Below are 23,678 nucleotides of genomic sequence, written 5' to 3'. Positions count from 1 at the left end.
AATCCAAAAAGAGCTATTTTGAACTCCTTTTCTACAGCTGAATGCTACTATTATTTTTTTTTTCGGAGACGATAAAATTAATCTATCCTACACTAAGGGGAAGAAGCGGACCTAAAGAGGCCCACGAATAATTCGAAGGGGACTGAATTATCACCGAATTAGACGGATGCACAGCACCACACTCCCTGAATTTTTTTAAAAATAAATCACTTAAACGTAATATTTTTTATGTTGAACCTTTGTCTCTCACTCCACCAGCTAGCGGTGGCCACCAGCTCAAAAGCTGGTGGTTGAACACTATTATTTGGGGGCCTCCGATATAAGTAAACATGAGGAACTGTTGTTTCAGATTAGGCTTTTCTTGTACTTACCTCATTGACCACTTGAGGGACAGTGATTTGACATATGACAATACTTTGATCCCACGAAAAGTTAAAATAAAAGAATTACTACTACACTAGATAGGTCCCGTGATAAGTGCTTTGCGAATTTGCCCACTTCAATCGGCAACTTTGGATCGCTGTTGACTATAACGATGAGATGAAAAATGTGCCACGTCCTCCACAGTTTTCTTTTCTTCAAGCTTCCAAGAACTTACCAAAACTGGAAAGTAAAAAAAAAAAAAAAAAGAAAAAAGCTAGAAATGAAAGTAAAAGGAGCAGATGTTATTGTTATACAAAGAGAGTGATTAGCAGAAATATTAAAGTGAAATTACATCAGAATCACGAGAGGTTTGTTATATAATTCCACAACCTCTTCTATGAATTATGAAACTACACAAATCTTTCGTTGAGGGTTTATTGTTATGATTTGATTACTAAGAGCCATTAGATATCTCGTCATGTCTTATTTTAATAACATAACTTCATCTTTTGTTTATACAAAGCCTCACTTAGTCAGATTCACAGCTTTTCTTTTCTTTCCTTTTCTTTCTTAGAGTTGATTTTTTTTGTTCAAATGAGCACTATGACACAAATTTAGGCACTTCTAGCCCCTCTGGTAGCCACTGGCCATTTGGTCCAATGATCATCACCCTCTTTGGTGATGCTGGAAGTCAGGGGTTCTACCCCTGCCTCCCTAAAAAATTTGCCACAATTGTGGCTGATTTTGGTTGACCATCTCCCCTTATCCTTTCCCCCTAGATTAGGTTAGATTAGGTTATAGGACATTTACCGTTGCCGACAAAAAAAATAAAAGTCCCTCGGGTACTTTATAATTTAGAGAAAATTGCAGAAAACTCAAGGGCTGAGGTTTCTGATATTCGCACTCATCTCCCCTATAATTTAAGAATTAGCACTGATCTAAGTCGTCAATGGCTTATCAACGGAACCAAAATGAAAGCAACGAGGGATCATTGGTAAGCCATGCTAATGATTCACTCCTTTTATTTCGCTCTATTAAGTTGGGACCAATTTCCTTTTTGCATGCCCAGCGCCAACTGATGGAAGTTTGCTCTGGTCAGATGACTCCTCGAGCCATCCATATTTATTTGGTCAAGTTGAAAGCTTTCACAAAGCTTCCTTCCTTCCTCTCAATTCTCATGCTTGTGTGTATACAAGTATCAAGACATAAGGAAGCTAATAAGACACTATCCTGGAGCTTTCTACCTTCATTTAATCTCGTATTAGTGATCATGTGTTTTAGTGGTCTGAAAGCTTATCTAGGCAGGCAATGAGCCCAACCAGAGTTTTGTCCTCGCCCCAACTGAGGACATTAAAATACAATTATTAACTTATGAGCAAGAGATAGTTGGAAGGACATAGAACTTCGAGAATTTGATTAGAAAATATGATACTCTTTCACTTTGGTAGGTTTGAATTTTTTTTTTCACACATTTTGAAAAAAAGTTAGTTAACTTTATTGGTTCCGCCTTGTTCGGTTGCCGTTTTCCGCCAAAAAATTATGTCGTTTTCCGTGATCACATTTCCCTGTTACCTTTTTTTCTCACATACATCAAATCGCTACAGTATTTTTTCCATGAAAAATGACGAAAAATGCAATCCAAACGAGGTAATTAATCTACCTTCCTATCTTTTTAAAATATCCTTATATTAAATGAAGTATGACTAATTAGCTTTACATTAAATAAGTTAGGTTTTACTCAATAATAACTTAAATTAAATAAGAATACTTTAGAGAAATTACAAGTTAACTACATTTTTCAATTAAAAGGTAAACTATAATTCGGGACGGATGAAGAAAAAAAAAAGCCTATAAAAGTGGGAGTGTGGAACTAGGGAGTACTATATTGACCGTGCATAATAACTCTTAGACCAATAATATAAGTGCTCTTAACTCAAAACAAGGGTTAATTCCACTTTGTCTCCCCAAACTTTGGACGATTACCCACTTCAGTCCCTAAATTTCAAAATGAGACACTTAAGTTCCTAAACTTATAAATATCTCACACTTAAGGAAAATTGTTAACAAATCCTGAATGCCATTGGTGGTCGAAGTGTCCCATTTTATAAGGGTTTAGGGATTTAAGTGTCCCATTTTATAAGTTTAGGGACTTAAGTGGGAGGTATTTATAAGTTTAGGGACTTAAGTGTCCCATTTTGAAATTTAGGGACTGAAGTGGATAATCGTCCAAAGTTTGGGGGGACAAAGTGGAATTAACCCCTCAAAACAATGAGTACATAATCAGGAGCAACGAGTCTTACTTACCTTGTAATCATCCTAACACAATTTATCCTCTTCCAAAATCAATATGGAAGAAATCCATTCTTATTTAATGAGAAAATATTTGTTGCATGGCACATACACTCAATTCTAAATTTGTATTGTAGGCAAAGGAAGGGGCTCTGTTTTATTATTTCTTATGGTATATTGACACTCAGTCCCCATCATTTTTAGGCAGAAGCGTATCAGTTCTCCCAGTGGCTAGTTGGTAAAGGTTTAGATTCTTAAGGACATACTTCCACGTACAAGCATTGGCAGGGGTGTATCTACAATGGGAAAATTGGGAGTACGTGGCCCCTAGAACCTATACAATTTTGAGAAAATTTCAGTTTTGCCCCCACCAAGTATTTAGAAGTAAATATATTTAATGGCTAATTATGAAATTTGATAGAAATGGAATATTAAATAACTCAAAAGCAAAGGCCTTCTACTTGAGTTATGTAATTCCTTTGGAACTTGTAATAGTTTGTCGTTTGTTTGTTAGATGAATTGAGCGGATTAAAAAACATAGAATTGAGAAGTACATTATTTAGAAATTTGTAGAGCAAGAGTAGTTGTACTGCTTAGTTAAACAAAAAGCAGATAGTTTTTCAATAAGGGATAGAAGAATTTTTCCAATAAAACAATATGTTTATCTCTCACAAAATTATAGATTAGTAATTTAAAAGGTTTTATTTTTTTGAAGAAAAACATTTTGTTATTAGTAAAGTCAATTTTTTTTTTTGTACAAGTGTATCAGGAGTCTCTTCAATTATATCATCTTATTTTATGTTATCCATGAATTAGATGAAATTTTTTTTATGTGAATATTATTATTTATGTCCTACTTTTGGAAAGACAAGAAAGAAATGATAATTTTTTTTGGGAAAAAATGTGGTTTTCATCCCTAATATTTAACCCCTGTGTGGTTTTAGTACTTAAAGTTCTAGCAAAAAAAATGTGGTCCCTAATGTATCCAATTTAAAGCAAATCTAAGCCGTTTGAAGTTTTTTTTTTTCAAATTACTAACAGAATTTGGTCATGTCTCATCATGTATCTGTTAAATTAATTTTAAAATAGAAAAGCAAAAAAGTAGCTAACTTTGAACGGAAAAAAAAAAAAAAGAACCAATAACTTACGTACTAACCAATTAACTAAAATTTTAAACTACACAACTAAAACTAGTTGAAACACCTAATTCATTGATCCCAGAACTCATTTTAACTCTCTATCCCATTGCCTTTAAGCAAAACATTATAGGGTTAATTACATTTACCTCCCCTGAGGTTTGACCATATTACCAACCAATCCCTGTAATTTGTCCAAATAACGGTCTCACCCTTTAAATGATCAAACATTTAACAAAAACCCCCTTAATGCCGAAAATGCCCTTATTGAGGCCATGTTGCATTAAAAAAAGAACATATTTTTATTTTATTAACCTTGAAGCAATCCAAAAAAATAGAAAAAATTTTTGCTTATTATTTTATAAAAACCATATTTTTGCTTCCATAAATAGTTTTGAATCAATGATTATTTTAAATCTTAAAAATGAATATTAAAAATTAGATAAATTGAAAGAAAAATAAAAAAAGAAGAAATTATTTTAATTCCTGGAGTATGGTTCAAATTGAGGAAAACATATCTTGTGCTCTCCGCAACATGCCTTGAACCACAAATTTGAACCATACTTGAGGATTTAAAATAATTGCTTCTTTTTTATTTTTTTTTCAATTTATCTAATTTTTAATATTCATTTTTAAGATTTAAAATAATTATTGATTCAAAACTATTTATGGAAGCAAAGATATGGTTTTTATAAAATAATAAGCAAAAACTTTTTTCTATTTTTTTTGGATTGCTTCAAGGTTAATAAAATAAAAATATGTTCTTTTTTTTTAATGCAACATGGCCTCAATAAGGGCATTTTCGGCATTAAGGGGATTTTTGTTAAATGTTTGATCATTCAAGGGGTGAGACCGTTATTTGGACAAATTACAGGGATTGATTGGTAATATGGTCAAACCTCAGGGGAGGTAAATGTAATTAACCCAACATTATAATACTTATTTTCATATGGATTAACAAATTTTTTTTTTTTGTTTCTTGATTAGTTAGTTGCTAACGTACCATCATGTGAGTTATTCTTATTGTTCAAATTGACTTGCTATTTTACTTCGTTTTTAAGGAGTTTAATTCAGCAAACATGTAATTATATGTGATTGATTATGTCAATATTTGAAAAAATCCATCAGTTGTCCTAAATCTGCTTCATATTACTTTGAGGACTGAAATCGTACAAAGTACCAAAAAATTGGGGATTAGATTTATTTTTTGTCGAAAGTTTAGGGCAAAACTGCACAAGTTCCAAGCGTTGAGAACCAAAAGTGCATTTCTCCCTTTTGTTTTGTCCCCACTGAAAAATTTTCAAGGCTCTGCCACAGAGCATTGATAGTGAGAGCAAATAACTAGACGTACCTTTCTTCTTCTTCCTTTTTTTTTTTTTTTTTTTAAATTACTGTTTCTTTATTATCTTTGGTACAAAGGAACCGATTGAGGGAGAGGAACAAAGACGGTCAAGAGGTTCACAGTACTGCTAAACCTTGGATCTAACCATATTTCTTAAATTTTCAAAGTGAACCGTTGCCTTTCAGTGAACTTGATGCTTTAACCGTCCGAGCAAAGGATATACTTCAAAGACAAGGGCTGAATTTGTCATAAAGAAAATCTGCACAAATTTACCCCAAAGCAAAAAAAAAAAAAAAAAAAAAAAACTGTGCATCCTTGAACTGAAAAGTTGGAGGATTTGACAAAATTCCAAACACGAAATCCAAAATGAGACACCAGCTCTGTCCCAATGTTTTAAAAAATGTAAGCTTCCATTGAGACGATAACAAACATTTTTAGTTTTTAGTCATTTGCCTGATTGAATCAGCCCCAGCACGGCATATTTGTACAAATGCTCCAGCAATCGCCTTATAGAACATACACAAGGCATTTGCTATATTACAAGCGCTACAACTATAGCTGTTAACGAGACAAGCCGAGCTCGAGCATGTGATAATCGAGCTCAACTCGAACCTCTAATCGAGCCAGTTCGAACTTGCTTGATTAATAATTTGAGCCTCACAAACTATTCGAAATCGACTCGATATGATTGATAGAAAACTCGAGCTCGAGTTCAAAATCGAGTCGAGCTTATCGAGTTCGAACTCGAGCTTGTAGAGTATTAAATACACAATAAAAATGACGTTAATACCCCTACTATTTATAGTATTTCCGAGTTCAAACTCGAGCCTGTCGAGTATCAAATACACAATGAAATGACGCTAATACCCCTACTATTCGAGCCTATTGAGCTTAAACGAGTCGAGCTTATCTATTAAACGAGCATCAAGTTGAACTCAAGCTCAGCTCGTTTCTCTCAATAAACAAGCCGAGTTGAACCCTTATCGAGCTTGGTTGAACTCGGCTCGCGAACTACCCGGTTCGATTAACAGCGCTAGCTACAACTAGAAGATACAGATGAGAATAAACATGTCTTAAATGTTTATATCATTAAGAACAAAGAGATACATTCATGCAGTCATTCAGTTCTAGTAAATACATGAGCGACCTATAAAACATTCGATGAAAACACTTTTGGATCGCAAAACCGAGTTGAATTGTGCTATCTCAGGAAGGTGTTTGGATTGCAGATCCAAGTATGTTTGCGAGTAGAGACAAAAGCAAAAAATGCATACCTTACGAGTTGCATCCTACTCCATTCAACTGCACCCTGAATTAATCCACAAACTAACACTAAAACAGCTTTAAAAAGTTCCTATAATAGCACATAAGGTAACAAATCAGAAGGAATCACCGCTTCACCATCATAGATTGTAGTCAAACATGATGCAAATAAACAAAAATCCTAAGCTTTTCTGCAGCTTTTCGAAAGAATTAGCTGCATAAGCAAAATTACACATCTTGATCTCTCCTCCGGCTGAACTCTGGGAAGGATTGAAGCTCCCTTAACTGCCACTTTGTCCCATTGTTATCTTTGGGCAAGTCTTCGCATACTTATGGCCCTTGTCCAGTATAATCTCAAATGACCTTATAGGTGCAATATACAGTTGAGATGCTAACCCATTGGATTCCCCATCGCGGCAAAGCTAATAAATTCTTCACATTTCCCTCATCAAAGGAATTTCACTTGTTTTAGCCTTGAACAACCAGGGAAATGCACCGGCATAGCCGTATAATCCTCATGTATCCAGCTCTAAGCCTTTTGAACGCATCTCTAATTTCACCTATGATAGGGTCACCTGATGTATTATTCATCCCATTAAATGCTGTTAACTGTGAAGGTAGGATATCTGATGGGTAAATACCCCTGGAGGAAATCATAAGACAAGTCAAAAGCCTGAATTGTGAAAAGACAGACCAAACATAACCATGATACATACATTTTAAATGACACGAAACAGTAACAAATAGCAGTGAGTCAAAATAAGGACGAAGTGTATTAGAAAAAATTATCCACGAACAAACATGTAGTATATTGACCCAAATGTCAATCCTCAATCAAGAGTCATGACTTCCTAAAAGTCATATTTTTCTACACGCATATGCTTGCATTCCAAAATTTACACATCTAATAGTCATCTCTTGTGAAACAGAGAAAATTCTTCTAGATCTAAATGAAAACATGAAGCATGAACGTGGTACCCTCTATGCTGCAGGTATCCATCTCAAGTAGAACCCCTTTCTTTTTTAGCATGAAAGTGGGAGGTCTTCAACCTATGACCGCCTACTTACAATCCCTCCCCCTTTACCACCCCACCCAACCCTCCCCCCCCTCCCCCCCCACCCCCACCACATCTCAAGTAGAACCATAAATACATGTTTGGCTGCACAGGAAGAAGACAAGTTTGACAGCTCACACAAGATCAACCACATGTAAAGCATCCATGTATTACATGTCATGCAATTGCAGCATTAAAAAGTTAAAATTCAACTCAAAACATGCATTTTGTCCAAAGATGTGACATTACAAAGAAAAAGAAAGCTGCATATACCAGTTTGTCACAGTAAAAATGTACAACCAGCCAGTCTGCTGTCACTGAACTAAGCAAGACTAGCACTTCAAGTTATCATGGGGACAGAAATACTTTTGTCAGCACAAATCACATGTTCATGGACTTATCTTGGAATTGGATATGCCAAAAGACGATCATGTTTAATGAACAAAAGGTTGTTTCAACTAATACATGCACAAGTTAGTGACTAAATCGGTGGAGTAGAAAATGTCTCAAATCACTAAATTCCTTATTGTACGGATCATTTCTAATTTCCTCTGTTAGATGATTATAATGACTATTGTAAAGGTGGTGGACCATTGCAAGTTATGTGAAGCATAGTTACACATTTTTAGTCCAATAAATGACAGTCAAGCCAGTTTGTAAACCTGCCAAGGAACATCCCCATCAAAATGCAATTCATACAATGAGTCCGAGTATAAACACCTCTACAGCATTTACATATGTAATTTGTATAATGATTCCAGAAATAGATTACAACGGTACAAATAGCACATAAGGATAGAGCAGGGTGAAGGAAAAAGGATATATTCCAAAAGCTAAGCTTAAGCATCATATGAATCAATAAATGGAAGCATGAAACCCATGATATAAAGCTCAGACCATTATAATGAGGTTACTGAAGCGTACCGATTCAAACTAGACATGTTAAATATCAAGGAAACTTTCTTTCCACTCTTAAAACTGAAGAAAGAAAGATGCAAATTCAGCTGCCCAACTGCATGTCAAAAACCAACAACCAAATTTAGAGAGATGCAATTTCACAAAATTACAAGATCATCTAAAAGACTTGCATATATTATTAATCTCAGGTCAACAAGATAGCATTAATTTTCATATACAGCACCAGGCAGGAACTAAAAACCAATTCACAGAAGATAAAAAGAACACACTTCCGAGTCATTCATATTAATCCCATTCCAAGAAGCAAGAATTTGTTGATTGTCATTCATTATGATTGGAAAAGATAAAGAGTACAATAACCTACACACTCGACGCATATAAAAGTAAAAGCTGAGAATATGGAATCTTGTAACAAAATTGTGTGCTAAGAAAGTAAGAAAGACTACATGGACCTGTTCTAAGTCTTAATGGAGGCCCCATTTTGACCTATCAGAAAAGAAAGCAGAATTGCTACTTAAAACTCTTCAAGTTCACAAATGAGAAATGCAAGAAGCAACCAATGTATATAGCAGTACATAGGATAAAATCTTTGACCCATGCAGTGACCGGCAAGCTGTCACTTTCTCATCAAGAAACTCATACCAATATGTCCTTTTCTGGTAGTTTTTTTTTTTTTTTTGACAAATACCCAAAGAACCTAACAAATCAATTCCACCAATTTTTGAAGCCAAACTCAATTATGTTTAGCTTAAATGACATATTCAAAGCTCTAATACCAAGATTACCATTACACTACAAATGGATCTAGCTCAATTTCTAGGCAAATGTACGACTCCAACGTTTGTATTTTTTAACTTCTTAAAAAACATATGCTGTATTGAGATTTAAAATGGAAAAGGGCCATTTTCATTGCAAGTCCCAGGTCTTCTACAAAGAAATAATGAGTAGTTACTCAAGCTCACAAACATACATGATGCATTAAGCTCAATAGGTAGACATCATGTCTAAGATCATTAGGACTAATATCTAAAGTGTTGGCAAATAAGGGTCAGTCAAAGCTTTGCAATCATCCATCCTTGATACATAAAGGATTTGTTTTCACACTGAAAAAGTTCGGAAAATGAAGTCAAAGCTCAAACCCGGGACCTCTCACTTACACTCCCTCCCCCACAAAGTAATCAGAGCTTATATGCAAACAAACTTGTAAAAGTCAATCCTTCATTTGTCAAGATTTATATTCTTTGAGATCTGACTGCCTAAAAATATTAGTGAATAGATTCCATTGAATAAGTTGATTTCAAAGTTATATCTCACATCTTGACATGAGGATATCTCTGATCAGGCCACACAGTAATGTTGCATCGACTAACTTGCTATAATCTTTGCGGTACTTCATCAATCATTATATCTTTCCTATATGCTGAACTGCCCTTACCAAAGTTGAGAGTTCTTTCTGATTGAAACTATTTTGGACATTCCTTACAATTGAAGTCAAGCTAAAAGATGAGCAGGAAACACCATACAAGACTGAGGGCCTATTCTTAACAGCTTAAAAAAAAACTGTAAGAAACTTCACGGAAATTGAAAAGAAAAGGAACAAAATTTTGAAAACTTTAAGCTGTTGAGTACAAGCCCTAACTAAATAACTGAAGATTTTGCATTATGCAATTAGCTGACCCATCCTTGAAGCTTTTTCACACATTTTGTGTTTGGGAGAACCCTGTAAAATTTTGCCACTTTAGGATAAAACATTATCTAGTAGCTCAAAGGTACATCAAGGTAAATGAGAGGGGGGGGGGGCATTGGGTTGGGTGGTAAGGTGGGAGGGATTGTAATTAGGAAGTCCTGGGTTCAAGACCTTCCACTTACCAAAAAGAAGGTGAATGAAACCACCAAAACTGCTAAAAAAAAAAATCCTATACAAGTCATCCAGCAGAAGTAAAAGTCGATTAACATAAACATATATATCACCAAATTCCAAATCCATCCACAGGCATCAAACCTCAAAAGGAAAGACTAACGTCATCACCCACATGCTCAAAAAAAACTTTTGAAATGCCCCAAAAAAAAAAGAATTTACAGTAGTACCTAATGGACAATGAAAGGATATATCAGTCAGATTACGAAGTTCTATCTGAGCCATCTGCAGCTCCCGAACCACATCCACCAAATTACCAAGAAGTGAACGAGTTACCTACAAAACAGTTGTAAATCAGAATGCATTGTTGGAAAAATTATAGAGTTCTAGATGGAGTGAGATCCAGTCTAGAATGTATTAACTCAAACAACATCAAGAATCTCAAGGATGTTTATTAAGTGTAACAGACGTTTAAGTCCAATATGAAATACATGTGCCCTATGGTGATTTAGTGATGGCCTAGAAGTAATACAGATAGACATCACTTATTGGTTATTACTGTGATTTGTTGAAAACTAAAGACTTGAAACATGATAAGAATTTACATAGATCTGGATGAGAAGTTAACCGACATAAAAATGCTTTAAAATTGTTGGATTTGTAAACTAAAAGGTTATATTGTAGTTATGCTTAAAAGATAACCTCTAATGACATAAACTTCAGGCTTCTGGAACATGAAAAGTAAAAGGTCATTATCCTAAGTCATTTCATACAAACCTTCTCATTCACAAAATAATTACTTTTATATCTGTCTAAACACTTGAATCCCACATTATGAAGACCGTATCCCACTTCTTTGCTAACATGCACAGGTAAATGATGGACATACAAACTTTCTTGCAAGGTGCACAAAATTAATACTTACTTGTATTTCTTGTGCCAGACTTCTACAACCAAAATACTTCCGTGTGCTCTCAGCATTTAGGACAACCGAAAATGCTTTGCAAGCATCCATATTTGGGAAAATCTATTATGCAGAAAAAAGCAATATAAAGGTATAACTTGAAAGGATGTAGAGCAGACAAGTTCTACAACATTGTCTTACCTTCCTAATTTTTGCATCATCCACTTTATTGGAGATGACAATGCTTTTCACTGTACCAACAGTAAGTTTCACCCTGAAATTATGAACCATACAAGAACTCATCATACTGGAACATGAAGAGACAAAGCAGAATGTCTCATTTATTCCTTTTCCTTTGGTACTAACCAACCTCTGAATGATTAGATCAAGGTAGTTGAGAGCAATATCATGATGCCCACTCTTACTCTGCACATCATCAACAACCCACATCTGACAAACGAACAAAAAGGTTGTCTCACTACCATAGATAAGATTACATCACAAATTGATGATAATGCTGAAGAAGATTGGAGACCTGCATGTCTTGACGAATAAACCTATGATGTGATTTCTTCATCAAATGATCATTAACTAAACTAACACTGTCAACACAGCTAAGTTCTCCTTTAATCTTACAAGAACTCTGAAGTGCTTTGGTAAACTTAACTTTCTTTCTATCCAATGATTCTAAAGCCTGCTTGATTGCTGCCACTTTATCACATGTCACCTGGCATTAAACATTAAAGCTGCCCCTCAGCATACAAGAAAATATTGGAACAAGTAGTAAAAACTGAACAAGAACAAAATAACTAACTAAATCAACAAAAAAATAAATCATACTCACCCAAAAAAAGAACACTATTTGCCTCAACAAGTATATGATTGTCATCACAAATATGAAGCAAAAACCAGGAGGGCAAAAAAAAAGAAACTCAATCTTACAAACTTCGAAAAGGTCAGAAGAAATTTCTCAACACCACTTTTAATACCTAAACTTTTGGGCTTCATAATACATATCATCAGCCAAGCCACTTATGGTACCTCAACATCCAACTTTCAGATAAAGGCAACATCCAACAAACACATCAAATTAAGCATGACTACATAAGTTTTATGAAGTTTAATTGAATTAGGAGAGGTTACACATCAATAACTAAGCAACTTTCATGTAGTAAGGGAAAGAAACATTTTATAATAGCATTTCCAAACTACGTAGAGAGGGAATCACCAAAACTACATCTTGTACGATTTGTATATCATAGTTTCAAAAGGCTGATTTATGTAAATTGTATTACAAACAGATAGATAAGGATTTACAGTTCTAGATCATAAACAGTATGTCAAGATCAACTATAAACTTGCTTCAACTAACAAAAAGGGCTAAAAACAGTTTCAAATCTTTAGTTACAACCAGCAGAATAAACTTATGGATGACTTGAGGTAAATGAGAACATTTATTGAAAGATACTATCACACAATCTAAAAAATAGTTGACTATTTCAATGCTAAGAGAGAGCTACATCATATTGAAGAAGTGTCTGATTACTTGTCTAGCACTCTACCAAGATAAACAAGGGCATCACAGAAATTCTAGAACAACATGCACATGGTGGACAATATGTATTTAGAACCTATGTAGGAGTCTGGTGTGGTTAGAGGTATTGCTTCTCAGGTATAGTACTTTTTGGTGTGTTTGGTAATATCTCATGAGTACTAACTTGTTTTAGTTATCTTAGTCAAGGGAAGTGAAGCTACTTACAAATGAGGATACATGACACACTTCATACAGTGTCCAAGTCTTTAGAGGTGTTGCTGTATGTTAGTTTTAGAACATCAACAAATCTTTCACCTAGACACATGTATCTGACATCCATAACATGCAAACCTCTTTATTCAACATACCAGACACTGATCTTAGCTATTCTAAACCCCAAAGTGGAGGACCAGTTGGCTATAAGTTTGAAAGTACAACCAAAGCTTAAGGCTGTGCCCAACAAATGCGTCAGTAAAGTTATTCCAACCACATCCATATTATACTCAACAAGAGCCTAAATTTATGTTTCCTCAATGTAGCTAGAAAATCTTACAGTATTGGATCTTTATGGGTCTATCATCCCTGTCGATTTTTTTTCTCAAAATATGTAGTTGAATTGCTACCACGTGGGAAAGTCCAATACAAGACAACACACCCATGTTAATTTCTGTGGGGCTCTTGCTAGCCTTCAAATAAGAAAACCAGTCATAAATTTTTTCAGAAGGGATAGGACAAAAAGAGGAGAAGAATGGGATAGTCAGAACAAAGAATCATTCTAAGACATGGTAATAATGTCCTAAGTCCCTCAGGGATAACCAATTCACATCTCATCTGTGTACAATGGAAATTTTGCTAAAATAATCAATGAAGAACAGGCCTTTACATGGATACAAAGACATACTTCCTGAGACATTAAACTATAAATAAATGAGAAACAGGCTATCCAACCAGTTCAATTGAATCACTTATTCTGACCCAATCTACAAGTAACACATAAGGGGGAAAAATGGCTATAACTACTGTGTGAAGATGAGCATCTTAAATATAATTCAATGCCAGACAGCAATGTCCACTCTAACAAAACTTTCTTCTCAAAAACAAACTGAGGTGTATGAAAGTTACTAAGTATCAAAGCCTTTTCAAGAAGCATCCTTGAAGGAAGAACCATTCTTAAAGAACACATGCATGGAAGCATGGCTAACGTCCCATTACTTCCAAATAATCCACTCTACCAACTGACATAAACTATCATAAACCAAAGAAAGGCTGTAACCCAAGCTTAATTTAAATATTACCTCATCCCTCTGCTTCACATGAACAAAATTTTGAAGGCCAAGGATATTAGCTTGGGCACCTCTCCTTGACTGGGACAAAAAATTTAGTTTCAACATTTGAGACTCCTGATTTCCCTGGCTCAATTTTTGTAACTTTCCCTGCAGATGAGATGGATTGGCTAATACACGTCCACTGAAAACAGAAAGAAGATGAAAAGGTGAAACTTACCAATAACCTCTGCTGCTTAGCACGCATGAGCTGTAGTTTTGACCTTTCATGCAGGATTTGATGCAATAACATTCTTGTTCCACCAGCTCTACATTATACGTTCCGAATTAACACTCAAACATATTAGAGACCATGAGATCCTTGATGCAGATGGCAGAAAATCAGCACGTCCTCCTTAAAATTAAGTAGGATGGTCAAATTTACCTTTCAGTTCGCTGGTCAAGACGAACAGATGTTTTCTGAACAAAAGTTGTCAGCCAGAAGATACATTAAAGAGCATCTAAATGGTCCAAAAAGTTCAATGCTTAATCACACTGATATGTTTTTTCTTTGTTTTCCTTGCATAATTAAGCATACAAATCAGCCAACAGACCTGAGTAAAGATTCCAGTGCCAACCATCTCGTACATCTTTAACTTCTTCAATTGAAACAAAAACCCTTCCAGCAAATCAATCTATATACAATACGGATAATCATTAACAAAGCATGGACAAGGACAGGGAATCAAGAATGAAGATAGATAGATTGACAGTCAACCTGAGAAACCAAAATTATGTGTGTAAGACCATAATCAGCCAGATGCATGAAAGACTCGTATAGTAAAAAGGGGAGTTCAATTACCACTGAAAGATTAAGCTTATCCTTGGAAAGTGTGAACAATCGTTCTGCATCATGTGAAAATTTTGAATATATCTGCGATGCACAATATAAGCAATGATGTGGTGCAGGCTAGTCAAATAAGAGGGAAAATAATGCCAGAAAAGTTTACATACATCAGTCCAATGCTTTGATGCTTGAGCAGCCACAGATCTTTCTCCAAAATTTTCACTAGTACATCCAGGCATTTCCACATCTTGACACCCCACTTTCAGAAGTTTTGGACTCCTCAGCTCTGGAGCCACTTCATTTCTATGTTCTCTATCCTCAAAGTCAATTACTCTATTCCTTCTTTTAAGAGAAGATTTCATTTGATTGGATGTGGGAAACAAAACATCTTCCACAGGATGCTCGCATGTATTATCCCTCCCCACTATCTCGAACGCCTTCCTTGCAGGACTCGGCGTCAATGAGTCCAACAAATTCTGACACATAATATTTTGAGCTTTAGAATGACGAGAACTGCAATTGCTACTTAAAACAGTCTTAGTGAGTTCACTGAGGAGCAGTGAATACATCTCAAGAAAAATTTATTTTCGTGACACAACAATAAAGCTGTACAAACTTGAAATGCACTGATTGAGACATGAAACCTCCAAAATCTTGCACATTTAAACGGGCATAATGAAGTAATACAAGTCAAGAAGAAAGTTTGAATAGGAGAAGGAAGAAGGATAACAAGAAAAACACTTACCTTTGGAAATGTTAACTCCTTCAAATTCCTCCGAACAGATGACGCCGAAGAGACATTAGAAACATCTTCTGGTTCACCCCCATGTAGCTCACTTGAAGACCTGGAGAGACCAATGCCAGATTGGAGATTTCCATCCAGTTCCCTATTATGAAGAAACTGGGATCTTTCGGTCAGTCCAGTACCTCCATTCCCATCATCATCATTACCATTTTTGGCAACTGTTGAGTTAACATCAATTAGATTGGAAATGCTGACTTCAGAAGCAGGTGAGCTAGGATGTACTTCCCTCCCAATCGAGAAATAACCTGATCTGCCAAGAGGTTCAGTAAAAAGATTTTCATCAAGAGCACTTCTTTGTAGAGATAAGTTTCGACCTGGGGAAAAGTTTTTAAGTTTGACAAACCGATCATGGAGCACTAAATCTTTAGATAGCTTCAAAAGTTCTGGCGATGCTGTCAACTTCTTTTGTAGCCCTTTATCTGGACAAGGAACAGATATTTGAGGTGTACCAGTTAAATTCTTCTCTCGAATGTAATCAAGAGTGGTCTCAGCTGAAGAAGAATCAATTCCAGCGGTTACAAGTACATCATCATTTGGATCTTTTGACCTGAATAAATCATGCTCCCTCTCCTTTCCAGGACAAATTAGCAGAGAGGGTGAAATAGCAACTACATTAACTTCTTCAGTTTGAGGCATATATCCTCCACCTGAATCCTCGATATGATTATTTTTTATGTTGAAATTACTTACTTGTGCTCCTTCCCCAAGAGAATCACTTAAGAGTTGGCTCTCAGTGTCTGTGGAAGATGCAAACAATTCCTTCATCTGAAAATTATTCATCTCTTTCTCTGAAAGGATGTTGAAAGGATAAGAATCTGTAATATTATGTGGCTTAATATTTCGTTTTTCAGCTCCAAGAAAAGAGAAGGGAGAAGCTTCAAGTAATCTTAGCTTGGAAATGCTTTTCTGGATGGATGATGTACTATCTTGCTTTATGATTTCAGTACCTCGAAAAGAACTTCTTTCTTCTTGAGGAGTCAGTGCTGACATACTTTTGAGTGGTGAAGCACAACTTGTAAGTGCTTCTCTTCGTTTGGCAGGTGAAGATATGAAATCAGCCAAAGGAGATTCATTTTGAATATGCCCATCTGCTTGATCAAGTTTATCATCCATTACTGGTCGAAAAGTTCTCTCTTTAATTAACTTGTTTGGGGAAAAATTTGTTTTATCAATCAAAATATCCGAAGCTGGTGTTGCATGAGCAACAGGAGAGACTGGTAACCTACTATTTGCTTCACCTGCTCCTTTAGAAACCACCTTTCCATTCTTAGTTACATCCACAAAGATATCCCCATTCTCTCTTTCTGGGAAAAACTTACTTCCATGGTTACCACGTGACCTTGAAACAACATCAATGCCAGAGTCAGAAATCATATTCAAATTCTTGCTTCCTTCTGCCAAAAGAGCATCCAATCCAGGTGAAAGTCTCCCATAATCGTAGCTAGCAGGGCTCCCGCCAACAAGACTCATATCACTTGAACTGCTACTACCACCACCTTCATTCACAATAGGCGAGGAAGACAGGGAAATTAACTTTTTGGGCACTGTAATTTCCATTGAACTTCCTATGTTAGTCTGCGTTGGTGTCTTCTCCTCAAAGGATAAGTGAGATTCTGTGGGTGTCTTTAAGTCAATTCCTGAATCTGACCTAGCCAAGCTCCGGAAATGCATGGAGAATGCAGTTGAATCCATGGTAACATCATGATTGAGATCTGAAGCTCCAGAATCTGATAAACGGTCAGGCCTTATAAAACTGGCGGAAACAGGACCAAAAAAATTATCTTCTGCACAAACATTCAAAAATCTGTAAATAGGTCAACTTAGTAGAAAGTGAAACAAACTTTGCAAAGAGAAAGACAGCATAAATCACATAGCTAGAAATCTAGAAATAAGGACACTCCTGGGAGGTTTACATATTTAAAACATGCTGAAACACATCCAACATTCATGACCATTCAAAAATAAAAGCACTTTTCTGTAAACCGAAGACATGCTATGGATAAAAAAGTAAGGGGCACAAAGTCTTCAATACCACTGTAAAATTGAACCTAAGGTGTACCTAGGACTAAATGCAAGGACATATCTAGTCAAAACCCACTTCAAAGCATTTCCAAAGGTACAGACTATTCAACTGTTTCAAGACTTTTAGCTGTCTCAGATGACTAAGCATTAGTTTCCTTTTCCAATATATGATCACAAGTCTGTCTCATCATGTTGTGGGTTAGGAAAGCTAACAACTTTGGTTTGTTTGGATTGCTTCATATTTTCCCAATTTTATTTGCTTACATCATCTTTACAATTTCCAATACACCTTTTTATCTTCCCAATATCTTTTTATCTCACATACATCACATCACAAAAAGTGCTACAGTAAAAATATCTCAAATAATCCCAAATAACTTACAATCCAAACAGACCCGTAACATTAAAATTCAATTTGGATTTGTATTCTTATTTTGTTTCTGTAAAAGTCATGTAGCATGTCTTCTTCCCCAACTATTAACAGCTCCTTAAAATGTTGTGACATATAGTCCTCTCAAACTAATACGAATTGTTTAGGTGTGAAAATGCATGTATACAAACATATATATGTCCCTGAATGCTCCTACTTGGACACCCTCTGATTAATGCATAACATGTACTACCTTGTTCACATCTCCATGAAGTGTTTTATCCATGACCATAGTCCACATGTATACTTCTTATAATAGGAATAAAACATAAAGTAGAACAATCTCATAATACTTCAAAAATTATGAACACGCTGCCATTCCCTCAAGAAACAAAATGAAGGAAATGATGCTTGTAGGAAGCTAATGTCCAAGCATGGAAGAATCCAGAGGAATGATTATTAGCATCACAACCAAAGATTTCTTGGTCAAGATACCTCCAATATTCCAAATCGACATTGCTTGTGGTAATTGCGAGTACAAGCTTCCTCTTGATGGTAGCTAGGCTGTTCTTAAGTAAATTATCTATCTTTTAATTCTATATAACACAATCACAGAACCAAGTCAGTTGTTTCATCATTAGAGGATTATCAGCAAATAGGAGTAAATTGGTGAAACATGATGTTCAAACTGCGGCAGCAAAGAAATACAAAAGAAAATTTTAATTTATCATCAATATGGTAGTGCTGACAGAACTGCAAAAATTCTTAATCTTCAGATTCACTTCATGAATATTTGGAACTGGAATTCACTCATTTAAGTGTATCCATGTACATAGAAAAATTCAGGTTCCCTTTAATAACCACTCAGAGTCTACAAAGGAACTAGTGATCCATTTTAAGCAATACGTGAAACAGACCATTTCTTTATTTTTCATTTAAAAAAACAAATACCTGCTTGTTATACTTTACAGATTGATAACAAAATAACACTAAACCCATTTGGTAGACTTCTCTTTTAGCATTTAGCTACAAGAAGCGACAATAGTTGCTCAAACTACGGTTTTGCCCACCTACAGCCAAGCCATGTCAATTAATTCCATCAACCAAGCAATCCAAATTAAGGGTGTCAAGAAGGGAACCAAAAACATGGAGAACTGTTTTTAATGAAGCAACCAACGTTTCAGACCCTTCAACATTTAGTTTGAAAATAGAAGAGCTACTAAGCCGCAATATCCAACTAAATTGATGCAGTAATGGACTAAAGGAATTGCTGTCTTGTTTCTTAGACATACTTTCTAATTGCATTAACAAGCTTTGGAAGAGGAAAGAAGTGCATGGGAGGGAGTGGCTGCCGTCTGCTGGAGTGGATAAGAGGCAGGTGGTGGGAAGAAGCAAGGTGCCAAAAGTTGAGGGCAGCAGAATTTCCTGATTACACAAAAAGAGAGAGAACCGCAAGGTTTTTATTATGTCTTAGGTTTTTCTAATGGTTTAGGAACATAGTAAGAATTGAACCATAAACCTCGTTCCACTCTTCCAGAGCCATAGAGTTTTTCATTTTTAACTAAGTTAAACAAGTTTTTCTTGCTCAAAGAATCGGGCACAAATACGAAATGCAAAAACACAAAATAAACGAATTACCAAAATGCAGTTCATTGGTAGTTTTAAGAAAATCCAGAAACATAAACTGCAACTCAAGCATAATGAAATGGACCTCAGCTTTTCAACTCCATATACAGGTCTTATTCAGTTTGCACCTAATTGAAAATTTGCACTATCTAAACTGAACTTCCCAAACATAATAATAGTAAAAAACAAATAGAAAAACTTAATCACAAATAAAACTAAAAAGAAAAATAAAAAAATCTAGAAACTCCACATTCATTCAGAAATACACATAATTTACAACTATAGTAAAAGGTGTAAAAAAAAAAAAGGGAAAAAGAAGGAACTTGCCGTCATTGGAGGTGGCAGAACCAAAACCACTTTCTGAAGAAGGCGATTCAACCGGCCTCAAAAACGACCTACGCATATCAACACGCTCCTCGTCATCACTCTGCCGGTCTCCATCTTCTCTATCTTCTTCACCGCCGCCTTTTGATTCCACCAGTTGACGGAACCCTAGGAGCTCAATTATCTCTTCACTATCATTATTATTACCAACCTTGCTAGCCGATTCTTCCAGTGCCTCCGGCGTCTCATTTTCGTCGTCATCGCGGTCAAAGAATCGCACTGAGGTATTTTCCGCAAAGCTCACCCTTCTCAGTCGTTTCTTCTGCAGAGCCACGGTGGTTCCTCCTTCTGAGTTCCCCGTGACTTCACCATCGCCGGCGGCGGCGGCAGTGGGTTCGCCGGACTTTGCCGACATGGCCTGAAATTGAAGTTCAATTCGTAGAGCTTCTTTTTGAACTGTTCAGATTTCAATTTCTAAGGTTTGGAATGAAACTGGAGAGAGAGGGAAATGAATGACTGGTTTTGTGCGGGAAAGCCTTTTTGAGCTTTTCACATTTTCAATTAAATGTCTAAATTCCAATTTGACCCCTATAGTTTGATGATATTATTGTCGTTGTGTCGACTTTCAAAGGCAATTAAACTGTGGTAGAAAATTTTCAATTAGACCGAAAATTTTCAATAAGGAGTGGCTAGAGGTGAACATGTATTTTACTTTCTCACCATGAAAAGATCTAATCAACAATGAGTGAATCTTTCAAATGTTTACCTAGATATATAACTAAAAAATTTTTTGTATGTATGGGAACACAAAAAATCAACATTGAGAGAGTATCGATGTGAAATTGAGTTGAACATTGTTCTTGAATTCCCTTTCATGTAAGATGTGAAAATAATCTAGTTTACAACTTATTAATTCGTTATCATCTCCTATCATGTCATATTTGACATTTGATGTAAACACATGGCAAAGTGCACTATTCTCTATTACTATTTTTTTCACTTTTATTTTGTACGCTATACCATTTTTCATGTTAAATAACCCATTAAACTCTTAAAAGTATTCAATTGGGCCATTTTATTTATTTTCTTGGTTAAAAGTGATGGAATTTAATGCACATGAGTGGCACATTATATTTATAGGGGTATTTTTGTAACATTGCCTTTAAAAAATTGTAAAATGGGTAAAATGAAATTTTAGAAAAGTTTAGAGGCTATTGATGCACTTCTTCGAATTTTTTTTTAAAATTAAAGAAGATTTAAAACATAAAGAAATTTCTTAACAAGAAGTTATAACATAAGGAATCATAGTATTCCTAAATCATTGGAAAAAATATAAAAGTATTTTAGCAAAAAAAAATGACTTGAATAATAAAAAATTCAAAAAAAAATAGAAGAAAAATTACGATCCTTTAGATACCATTTGGATTGAAGAAAAGGGGATGGAAAGGAAAGGGACAAAACGAGCTCTAGTAGAGAGAAAAGAACATGAGAGTAGAGGAAAATAGATTCCATCAATTTTGATTAGATTAAATGCGAAAGAAAAAGGAAAGAAAACATTGAAAATGTTATTCAAATGATGGAATCCACTTTTCTCCGTCTATTTTTTTCCCCACCACCCTTCCCTTCTAACTTTTCCCTCTATTGAAAATGTTATTTTTTCCCTTGTCTCTCCCTTCTGGTTTCCCCCCCTCTCATCCACCCCACCTCCCTTCTCTATTTCAAAATTGGTTGTGCAACCAATTTTGAGAGGAAGAGAAGGCGAGGGTATAAAAAAACGGGGGAAACCAAAGGGGAGAAAGGTGGCAGGGAAGGGTAAAGAGGTGGGAAGGGAATGGTGAAGTGCTAGAAGAGGCGAGAAGGAAGACGGAGAAGAAGTGAGAGAAAAGGAAAGACAGAGGAGGGACAAGAAAGGGTGGAGAAAGAGGAGAATGGGGGAGGTGGCGGGGGAAAAGCAGAACAAGGAAGGTGAGATGGTGAGAGAAGAAGAAGGTGGAAGAAGGGAGAAGCAACAAATCAAAGAACAGAGGAATAGTTTTTTTTTCTTTATTGGCAAATCTCATACACGAGGGAGGGATGCTAGTTTTTTATTTTATTAAATATTAAAATATAACCAAGAACCAATTAAGAGGGGGACATAAGCCATATCTCTAATAAAATAGAAAATCAATAGTAAAAAAGGAGTATTGCTCTCTTACATGAATAGTTCTAAGATAGGGAAAGCTAAAACTATCTAAAGAAATTGGAGCATAAATATGATGTGGAAGTTGATCTAAAAAGTGAAATTAAAATACCCCAAAATTATCATAAAATACACCAAAATTATAAATTTTGAAAAACACACCAAGATATAATTGTATAATAAAATTTGTAAAATATAATATTACAATAAAGTTTTTGATAAACACCTAATTTATACGAACCCTCTATTATTTCTCAAAATATTTAGGACTATAGTGATATCTTGTGTTATAGCCTTTTTTTTTGTTTTTTTTTTTCACAAAAGCACGCTAATGGTCACTAAAATTTTCTGAAATTTTATTTAGCCCACTATACTATTTTCTCTTAATAATGATGAAAATATCCTCGTGAATGTGGTGCACTTATTACATGCTTAAATTCCATCATTTTTAACCAAGAAAATATATAGAATGACCTAATAGATGATAATTTCTTGGAATAATAATATTTTAAAAAAATCAGCCAAATACTGCATTTGAGAAGACTTTTCGAAACTAGGCCCAACACATTTCTCAGCTAGGCCATTCCAAGAATGCGATTGGGGTCAAATTATGAAAAGGAAAAAATAGAGATGACCCAGTCAGTCGCATACTGAAAATGTAGCTTGGGCCAGTTTTTTTTTTTTTTTTTTTAAATTCAAGTTGTAGCTGCATCTGAGAGAAGCACTGGGTGATCATTAGAAAAAGGGACCTAACATATTGGTAGGTTATATCTTGTGTGCCTACGTGGATAATACTCACTTTATCATAGAAAATAGACTATATAGTCATGAAGAGAATAAAGTTCAAATAAGAAAAATATAACCTATATATTTACAACACAGATTAGAACCATAATTTCATCACACTTATCTAGAAAAAACCTTAAAACTTGTTAGCTTCCAACTCATTTGAAAATCATAAAACAAAGTTACCAAGTGTGTAAACTAATATACAAGTTAACTGCATATAATAAATATGTTATTTTAATACTATAAGTTAACAAAATCTCTACGTCACAATGAATCAAGTTTTACACTTTGGAAGTTTTTTGAATCTTAGAAAATGAATTTCTTGTGATCTTTATTAACATGCATGTATTACATTTTCCTTCATTTTTGTCACATTTATAGATGATTTCTCTGTATGTTGCATTCAAAAGATGAAGTCATGCATAAATTTAAAACATATAGAAATGAAATTGAACTTCATTTTGAAACATTTGTGAAGTGCTTAAGGGCTGATAAACATGGAGAATACTATGATATCAACTATTTTGAGTCAACAGGAATTAAACATGAAGTTAGTGCTCTTTATACACCACAACAAAATGATATAACCAAAAGGAAAAAAAATCCAAATTCTAGCGTTAGTAAAGGTTTTTGAAGCGAAACTTTATTAACAACTTGTCACATTCTAAATGGAGTTCCAAAAGGAATTCTTTCACTTCTTACGAACTTTGGAAAAAAAGATAGCCTAATCTCAACTACTTGAGAGTTTGGGGTTGTAGGATTATTGTGAAACTCCCAAAACCTAAGAAAAGG

The 23,678-nt window shown here is 35.1% G+C and overlaps 1 protein-coding gene across 6 annotated transcripts; it reads right to left on the bottom strand.

Moving 5' to 3' along the window:
* Positions 1-6,386: 6,386 nt before the first annotated feature.
* On the bottom strand, positions 6,387-20,430 carry LOC113691130 (uncharacterized). 6 transcript variants are annotated; one of them, XM_027209342.2, is made up of 16 exons: positions 19,922-20,430; positions 15,920-17,360; positions 15,517-15,826; positions 14,939-15,247; positions 14,787-14,858; positions 14,539-14,619; positions 14,370-14,404; positions 14,166-14,253; positions 13,958-14,095; positions 11,664-11,855; positions 11,499-11,578; positions 11,330-11,402; positions 11,150-11,251; positions 10,455-10,560; positions 8,373-8,460; positions 6,387-7,036 (listed from the first exon to the last, which is right to left on the bottom strand). In XM_027209342.2, exons 1-16 carry the CDS (start codon positions 20,331-20,333, stop codon positions 6,862-6,864), a joined length of 3,702 nt encoding a protein of 1,233 aa, XP_027065143.1. In that variant the 5' UTR covers positions 20,334-20,430; the 3' UTR covers positions 6,387-6,861. The 6 variants fall into 6 exon arrangements, with proteins under 6 accessions (XP_027065143.1, XP_027065144.1, XP_027065142.1 ...); XM_027209343.2 differs by having other exon boundaries at positions 15,517-16,146; positions 16,267-17,360; XM_027209341.2 differs by having other exon boundaries at positions 15,517-17,360.
* Positions 20,431-23,678: the final 3,248 nt, after the last annotated feature.

Source organism: Coffea arabica, chromosome 5c (genome assembly GCF_036785885.1).
Source record: "Coffea arabica cultivar ET-39 chromosome 5c, Coffea Arabica ET-39 HiFi, whole genome shotgun sequence".
NCBI classification, from domain to species: domain Eukaryota; kingdom Viridiplantae; phylum Streptophyta; class Magnoliopsida; order Gentianales; family Rubiaceae; genus Coffea; species Coffea arabica.
The sequence above is the reverse complement of the archived record's forward strand: the minus strand, read 5'-3'. Positions and strand labels throughout refer to the sequence as shown.

Coding starts and splice junctions, on each gene's coding strand:
- LOC113691130 (XM_027209341.2), bottom strand. CDS start 20,333: ATGTCGGCAAAGTCCGGCGAACCCACTGCCGCCGCCGCCGGCGATGGT. Junction 14,859..14,938: donor CATCAAAGCATTGGACTGAT/GTATGTAAACTT, acceptor TGTGCATCGCAG/ATATATTCAAAATTTTCACA. Junction 11,579..11,663: donor TTATTCGTCAAGACATGCAG/GTCTCCAATCTT, acceptor TTCGTTTGTCAG/ATGTGGGTTGTTGATGATGT.